General features: G+C 44.3%; 1 protein-coding gene across 1 annotated transcript; it reads right to left on the reverse strand.

The window, feature by feature from the left end:
* Positions 1–2,382: 2,382 nt before the first annotated feature.
* On the reverse strand, positions 2,383–8,155 carry si:dkey-70p6.1 (uncharacterized protein LOC570575 homolog). The gene is made up of 6 exons (XM_041064107.1): positions 8,022–8,155; positions 7,466–7,523; positions 7,297–7,330; positions 5,635–6,182; positions 4,134–4,271; positions 2,383–2,922 (listed from the first exon to the last, which is right to left on the reverse strand). The coding sequence occupies exons 1-6, from the start codon at positions 8,153–8,155 to the stop codon at positions 2,383–2,385; spliced, it is 1,452 nt and encodes a 483-aa protein (XP_040920041.1).
* Positions 8,156–8,650: the final 495 nt, after the last annotated feature.

An 8,650-nucleotide genomic window follows, 5' to 3' on the forward strand; every position in this document is an offset into this window, starting at 1 on the left:
AAACCCTCCACAGCTACTCAGACGCAGACCCCGCTACTCTGGCATGTGTGTACGTGCACACACACATTCACACAGATAAAAAAAACATGGGAAGGCTACTCAGACAACACACACACACACATGCACGTACACACTCAGACTCCATGTGAAATGAGGTTGTAAGGTTGTACACAAAAGAAGCAGCCTCAGATATAAAATAATCTATGAAAATATATTAAAATGACGCACTTTCAAGAATTTTTTTTACTTTGACCCTAGGAATATTAGTACGTAGGTATGTTAAGATTTTTCTTTCCTTTGATAGGACTGAGACGGAAATCTACAGGCAGCTTTTGAGATCAGAAGAAAAGGTTTAAATTACAGAAAGAGTCTTTGATCCTTCTGTAGTAGATGGCAAAGTGAACTTTCAGGCTCAGAAGAAGTTTGTCATCAGCGTCACTCAGCAAATTCTGCTTTCTTTCCATTTTAATAACCAAGACTATGAGATAAAACATATTTTTTTAAAGTGCCACTTTATTACAAAAGTATAAACTTGACTGACATTTCATGAATAGTAATCTTGATATAAAACATTACAATCTTTTGCACTTAGCACTTAATTACACGCTTTTTGAGTACAAGACCCTGTAGTCTGAATAGCAAACACACAACATTAGCTGCCACATTTAACTTAGCTGGGTTTTTCCAAAAACACACCGTAGCTTCATGGCTTCAAAAACAACAAACAGAATACACTGAAATTTACATTGCAGCTGTTTTGCAGTTTGTGTCACAAGATAAGTCATTCCAAAACACAATTAAACATAATAGAAAAAGATAGATTTCTTGACACTGATGATATATTTATTATTCTTTTGTAATGTACATACACGTTGCATCAACATACAGTATAATCACATTGTTTGCTGGGGATATTTGGTCAAATGAACTCATTGTTATATTGTCCAGGATTTGGATGTAATTTAGTGTGTGTTATCCTCCCGGCGCCACCGAGCGAACCCTTTGCTTCACATTTTTGTCATTTCTGCAATATTTTCAACACTGATAACAGAGAGGAGAGAGTGTTCATCGATGGAGTGATGGCGAGACATGACATTTGCTAATACACATCAGTTCTATTGTAGCTTTCCAAGCTGCACTATGATTAAACCCAAGCAGATTCATATGACCACAAGGCAGGGACTATGAAGATGAACGGTCCACAGATATGAGTGAGGACTGAGCAGAGGGGAGGGTTAGGGTGAGCGGGAGGGGGGAGGAGGAGGAGGAGGTTGAGTGGACTGTCTCCACATTTAGGACTCGAGCAGTTCTCCTTAGTCTTGTTTCATCTGTACTGTGTGTGTGTTGCAGACGCAGGAGGAGAGAAAATTAACACTCCTCTCTGCTGCACAAAGTCCCACTGAGCCAAAGACACCCTTCATCTAACTGGCTTTGTGCTCTACAGAGAAATAAAGCAACACACTAAAATAAATAAATAAATAAACAACCAACAACAATAGAAAAGAAAAAACATTCATATAGAGGTACCACATGACAGTGCTTGATTTTTTGTATGTTTTTTTTTTTTTTCCACTTTTTTAGCATGCAACTTGTAGCAGGCAAAGTGCAGAAACAGGATCAACAAAGTAAAACACTTCATTTACAGACGGCAGTGGAGACAGTGTTCAGTCCATGTAGGATGAAACAAAACATGACAGAGGGAAGTATCTGGTTGCTTTTTTGTTTTTTTTATTATGAAAATGGTCTAAATTAGTTGAAGCCTTAAGGAGGAATGCAAAATGTGTGCAATTTTTGTTATAATACTCTCATAATTGTTTCTCTTGGTCCCTGAGCTTTCAAGTATTTTGATTAGTAATTCATTCCTTTATATCATTTAAATTCCATCCTGAATTCACATCTTGACCAACTACAGGGAAGGCCTGTTCAAGACAGACTTAAGTGCTACCAAAAGATTTCACACAATGCTGTGCCTGTTCCCCAAATACGAGTCCTGCTAGGACCAGATAAATAACTATTTTTACCCGCTAGAATCGAGGAAGAATTTAGGCTTTTTACTTTATTGTGCTTTGCACATATGTATCAGTAAAATAGAAGTGCTACCGTTACCAACAGATTGCTCTGCAATGGTCTTGTGCTCATTTATTATTCACTACCTTTGGATTCCTTATAAGGTTTATAGATCGGACTTTATATTCAGCCCAGGTCATAACAGATCAACATTATTGCCCCAAGGCCTCTGGAGCCTGTGAAAGGCATGATGTTATGACTTGAATGTAAACAGTATGTGTGGGTGAGCATGACAGGGGCTCAGCCGTCACTCCTTGTGGTGTTAGCTCAGCTCCTTGTGTTGGAAGGATAGGGGGTCACAGTGCAGCTGCCGCCTCAGAGCCCTGTTACATACATCTCCATGCCGTCATTGAAAGTGAAAATGGTGGTGGTGCTGGAGGTGGCGGAGCCCTGCTTCAGGTCGCCGATGCTCTCGTACAGGTTCTCCCCCGGCAGCAGCAGGGCTTTGGCAGGCAGGTGCTGTAACTTAGGGGTCTGCTGCGTTGGCGGCGGTGGAGGGGGCTGCTGCTGCTGCAAGGGCTGCTGGGCCTTCTTCCTCCTCGGCCTCAGGGTGGCACACGTGTTGGGGGGCCTCTCTCGCTTCCAGCCGCCTCCGCCTTCCATGTTCTCATAGGCTGGATCGCACTCCTCTGTCCCGATGGACTCATAGCAGTGGTCGTCAAGGGGCCCTCCAACTGCTTTGCCCTCCTGAGGAGCCCAGGTCTGGGGTTTGACCACTACACTAAACCCCCCGTCCCGGTCTCGGTCCCGGTCACCGCGACCCAAGGTCCGGAAGCCAGGATTGGCTGGGGGAGACCCCGGCACAGCTCTCTTCTTCTTTCCTGGTTTACACACCTTTGAGTACATCTCAGCCACCTGCAATGAAACAACACAGTACTGAGATTGCAGACTATAAAAGGGAAATGAGCTTGTTAACGTTCTAGCTGAGAGTTTGATGAGAGCCCCAACTCTCAAGCCTAGGCTCTAAGCCTAACTTAGCATAAAAATTGTAAGTCAAGAGTGTAAAAATAAGTTGTGGTCTGTGACTTGTGGAAGTCACTGCTCCCTGTCAAGGATTAGTCCTAAGTCCTATGTAAAAACAGAGTTTCTTGTTTTTGCAATTAGCTTTTTGTACAGATTAAACAAAGGACATATAATGTGTTAATTAATGAGCTTAAGAGCTGCTAGTAAGTAGCTCAGCAGCTGTGAGTAAGTACCTTTGGACAGAGCCAGACTCACTGTTTCCCGCTGTCTCCAGTCGTTATTCTAAGCTAAGCTAATCACTGACTGGCTGTAGCTTTATATTTTAATGGACAGACATGAGAGTGGTGTCGATCTTCTCATCCAACTGTCAGTAACAACAGCAAATAAGCAGATTTCCCAAAAACACTGAGTTATTCCTGTAACCTTTCAACAAGTCCACAAACATGTATATTTAAGCATCTAAGCATTGTTCAAACCCACAACCATTATTTTAAATTCCAGTGAAGATTTTCGACTTATATTTGAAATGTTTTATCTTGCCTCAGTTTGTTCCCCTCAGTAAATAAATACAATAAATCCATTATTTTTGTACAACAATATCAAATTTTAGAATATAGTATAGACAAGTAATAAATGATAATAAAGCACTTCAATGTGGTTCATGTTGCACAAATTGAGCAAGAACGAGCCTTTTTCAGCTTCCGTCTATTTTTGAATTAAGAAATAGAGTTGGAACTGAATGAGCTGAATAAAGTGGGTTTTTTTTTTATTGTGTAGTAGAAAAAAATATTTTTTCATCAAAATGTTTTTAGAGTCTTTGAGGATTCTCAAAATACCTTCAGGACAGTTGTAAAACGACCTTCAGCGTCGGCAAATAATTATTTATCACAAAAACAGATGCTTACCCCTGTGACTGGAATGCACTGGTAATACTGCACAAAAATGTCACTCATTAGATATTGCTGGTGCGAAAAATGCTTTGTCTGTATTAAAACTACTTGATAGTAAATTTCAAGGATGACACTGGGAACATGGAGCTCCAACAAAGTAATGTAACTAAACAACAGACAGGTTGATGCACAAGCTGAAGAGTCCTCGCTCACCGCAGCAGTAGACGGTTGTATATTCTCCACTGTGTGAGCACCCAGTGGGCCCAGGGCTTTATTTTGCAGCATGAGCATGTCATCATCCTCTGGAGGCTTCCAGATGTACTGCTCTCCATTGCCCATAAACATCACTTCCTGTCAACAGAACAACAAATTACATCTGGGAGCAGAGCTGGTCACATGTTCACGCGTGACGCCAGACTGACAAATGAGCATTTGTGACTATAAAAGCTGCATTTTCAAAACAGACCTGACAGGGCTCATAGGAAGCAAATGAACCACCTTACACATGCAGGCGTGTTGTCGCACAGAGCTGAGATTAGAAGAGGACTGGATGGACTTCATACAGTACTGAACAGATTTCCCTGGAAGGTGGAGCTTGTAACATGAGGAACCATGTGCTTCTACTCTGGATGACTCAATTTCAACATGTTGCGTCACGCACAGGGAAATCAGTGGCGAACAGCCCTGCGAGCAGACTGCGTACACATGTAAGCCTGTGAACTGTGCGTGTTACTCAGCTCAGGTCACAGCAGACAGCGCAACCTTGCTGACCTCACAGAGGGCAGCAAATGGTCTCCCACTGTCACCTGGAGGGGAGCACAGAGCTTTATATCCACAGTAAAAGCGGACAGTCTGCCCCGCGCTCCGTGGCGAACATATGGAGGAGGCGACGCTGCTGAGAGCAGAAATACCCCACTGTCACCGAGAGCTCTTCGACAAGTAAACACGACTCAGTGCAATGACTTCAAAGAAATTTCTACAGAAGTGCTAACATATCACAACGCCGTGCATGATGTAGCCGAGTGTAAGGAAAACTGCAACATTGGCACAATTACAGCTGTGCAGATCCTCTGCAGCATCAACAGGAAATCTGACAGAAGTACTCTCCAGATCCTGATCACTGTACCTGGACTACAAACGGCACAGAGATAATAATAGAGAATTTGATACACGTTCTGAGAAACCTGAGCATAACAATCAGCATTTACACCTGATGGGTCAACTAAACTCTCACACTATGTGTTTTTAAGGAAAAAAATCAACAGTCCTGGTGATACCAGAGCACAAGACATCATCTCAGTCTTCTTCTACTTTGTATGAGCTCTACGACTACCCCAGTCAGACCTCTGGAGAACCACTAGCAACCCAGCGTAGCTGTTAACTTCCTCTCCCCGTCCAGCCATCATTCCTCGATTCCTTCATCAAATAAAAGCCGACCGCTAAGGTGCTGCTGTCAAGGCTTATTGCAAAGGAAAAGCAGCTGTTACCTTTTTTCTCATTGACTTGTGTTTTCCACAGTAGGTGCAGTTTTCCTTATGTATTCCTTTTTTCCTTTTTTATTTGGGAATCAAGACACATTTATTGCTAACACAATTACATGTTTTTCTCATCTAATGCTGCAAGAATCCCTTCAACATATTTATTATGTCTAACTATTTCCTTACAGATCCAAGAGATAAATTCCCCTGTATATGAAACATCGAACTCTACCAACCTTTGGGAATGATGGTACGTTAAAGGCCTCCACGTTTCTACGGGGCAACTTTGTGCTATGAGGGTGTGGCGGAGGAGGGGCAGGATGTGACGGTGGGGCGTGCCGTGGAGGTGGCGCCGGCGGCTCCCCCATGTCTGTCCCGCTGTCCCTCTTTTGGGGTGCCTTGTCAGCCTTCCTCAGCTTCCTGACGCAGGCATACTCGGCCGTCTCCTGAGGATGAGGGGGAGACATGACCTGGGCCTCAGGTTCAGGCAGCCCTCCTTCCACATCGCCGTCTGGGTCTGGGGGCGCCGGGGTGTTGGCAGGAACGGCCGGAGGGGCCGGAGTGTCCGTCTGCCCGGCCCTGCCTACCATGGCGTAGAGGGCATCATCAGTACGTGTGGTGGAGGAGCGTCTGCCCACTTCAGAGTAAGTGTGCTCTCCGTCCTCTCCAGTCCCAGAAGGGATCTGGGGAAGTTGCCTGCCTTGAGAACGAAGGTCAGAGTTAGACCGGCGGCTGGGCAGCAGCAGAAGGTCCATGCTGGCTGGACGTTTCTTTTTTGATGCCTCTGCAAGGCACATACAGGCTGCTATTACTGGCCCGAACAGCCAATGGCCGCCGTAAAGCAGAATTCACATCTGTCTGCTCCTCTTGGACTGCACAGTTCCACAACCATTTGTGAACATGAATAACTCTCTCAGTGGCAAGAGAAAATCTGGAGCTGACAGTGAACTGGGAACTGACGTCGAGAGTCGAGAATGTGCATCCAAATTGGCCTCATTCCACCGCAGTGGAAGCAGGACAAGTATGAAGCAGGACATATGCTTATATTTCTTCAAACCCTCTCAGGCTACTGTCACAGTGCCCACAAACGCAGTTCCCTGTTGCCTGTCATTGATGGAGCTCCAGGATATGTCTTGGCTCTGTGATTTCTGTCTTTAAGAGAGACGCGTGCTCAGAAATTGACACTGAACCGTCCAGTGGAGTAAGGCTGAGCTGTGAATGTAATGTGAATCCTGCTTTAGGGTGAATTTCTCCTCTAAAATGGGCTAGAACTTTATTACAGAGAGGTTTTTATGTGAATTTAGGGTCAGATGAGTGTCTGATAATGTGGAGAAAATGTGCGTACTGGCACTTATTTAGCATCATCAGGGTTTTGTAATGCTGTTTTTGTGGACTCTGGTTTTAATTAATGAGGATGACGCTAAATCAGAACACGCTAGTTACATTTATTTGTGGATAATTGTTCCATTTATGCGTTTAATTGTTGTGCCATTGATGTGCTGCAAAAAAATTCAAATTGATTTTCCATTTTTTCGCCCATTTCATGGACGATATTGTTGCCGTTGAGTGGAAATCTTGTATCTCCACTGTTCCTGATTTTCATGCTTCCAAATAAGCTGAAAAAAGGACATGCTCCTCATGTGGCTGAGGAAGATTTTTAACCCTCGCGGCTCAGAAAATTCCCCAAATATCTCCTTCTGTGATGCCAAAATTGCTTTGTCATGCAGCTAAAACAAGGCCAGGCTATTTAGTTCCAGAGAAGCTGATGTTTAAGAGACACAAGGTTCTCACTTCATAATATCCAGGTACACAGAGAACACAGGTGAGGATTTGTATGTGACAGATTCACTCACTTTTGCCATTGCAGTTCATCTTGTTCATCTCGGTGTCTGATTTACTGATGGACCGCAGCTTCGACTGCCTGAGTATACCCTGACAACACACACACACACACGCAGACAAACAAACACAAAGCCAGTTAAACACTAATTAAGACCGAAGACGTGTCCTCTGAATGATACTGTTTCCTGGTGGAATGTGTTGAGGAGTGTGTTGCCTGATACCTACCATGTCCATAAGACGGTGTTTTCCTCCTTCGCCGGGGACATTGTGTGTCTTCCCCTTCCTGTGGTAAACACAACTGCTCTGTCATACAGATTGACACTTACTACACTGATGCATGTCTGTGTGTGTGTCTGCAGAGTTTGCGTCTGAGTCATTGTCCATGTGTGGCTGAGTCATCTTATGACTGTGCACATGTGAGAGAGAGACGGTAAGAGTACATCTGCATCTGTGGTGGAGAGTAACTAAGGACATTTACTCAAATACAGTTCTTACTCAAGTAAGATTAAAGTACTTTTACTTATAGTGGAGTATTTTTACATTAATGTATTGGTACTTTTACTTCAGTAGGGGTTCTGAGTACTTCTTTCACCACTGGCGTGTGTGAATGCACCCAGTGCCCTGCAAATGCAAATGAGCATCCTGGGTCTTTACATGTGTGTATCTGTGTATCTGTGCGTGTGTGTGTGTGTGTGTGTGTGTGTGTGTGTGTGTGTGTGTGTGTGTGTGTGTGTGTGTGTGTGTGTGTGTGTGTACGTGCGTGCACAGTGTCTGCTCTTACCTCTGGCAGCCCACGCAGAGCACCACGATGAGGATCGTAACAACAAAGGCTGAGGCAGCAGCGATAGCACCCAGCAGCAGGACCTTGCCGTAGGGAGGAGCCGTGAAGTTCAGCCCGTCCTGCATGGAGGCCATGTGGGAGCGCTGGCGCTCACTTGCTCTCACACACTCACACTCACACCCTTACACTCATGCACGCAGGGAAGTGCCACGGTCTCACTGGGATCTGCAGCGAGAAGGCACAGAGTGGTGCTTAATTGCAAAATGATCTGACCCTTTCAAAACATTGCAAAGGTTAAAAAAGCAGCAGAACCAGAAGGAAAAATATTCACGGTGCAAACGGCAGAGGGAAAACAGCAGTTTAAAAAGAGAAGTGAGAATTCCCGTCCAGCGCTGGAGCAGTGAAGTGAACAGACACTACGCCTCAGGCGTGTGCCTCTGCTTTACCTTGTTTGAGGGATTACAGAGCTTTGTGTGTCACATTTACATAGACATCAACGGCCTACCTGCTCACCAACAAAGATTTTCAGACATCTAGGTCTGTGCAGCGTAAACGTGAGCTAAAACAATCCAGCAGCTTTGCACTGAACAACTGCTTTATAACTTAGATGACCCAGAAGAAAAAATTAA

The sequence above is a fragment of the Toxotes jaculatrix genome, chromosome 2 (genome assembly GCF_017976425.1).
Source record: "Toxotes jaculatrix isolate fToxJac2 chromosome 2, fToxJac2.pri, whole genome shotgun sequence".
Classification (NCBI taxonomy): domain Eukaryota; kingdom Metazoa; phylum Chordata; class Actinopteri; family Toxotidae; genus Toxotes; species Toxotes jaculatrix.

Excerpts from the sequence above, each read along its gene's own strand:
- si:dkey-70p6.1 (XM_041064107.1), bottom strand. The coding sequence starts at position 8,155 with ATGGCCTCCATGCAGGACGGGCTGAACTTCACGGCTCCTCCCTACGGC. Across the intron at positions 7,331-7,465 it reads AACACCGTCTTATGGACATG|GGTATACTCAGGCAGTCGAA; the intron begins GTAGGTATCAGG and ends GTGTGTTGTCAG. Across the intron at positions 4,272-5,634 it reads ACGTACCATCATTCCCAAAG|GAAGTGATGTTTATGGGCAA; the intron begins GTTGGTAGAGTT and ends TTCTGTTGACAG.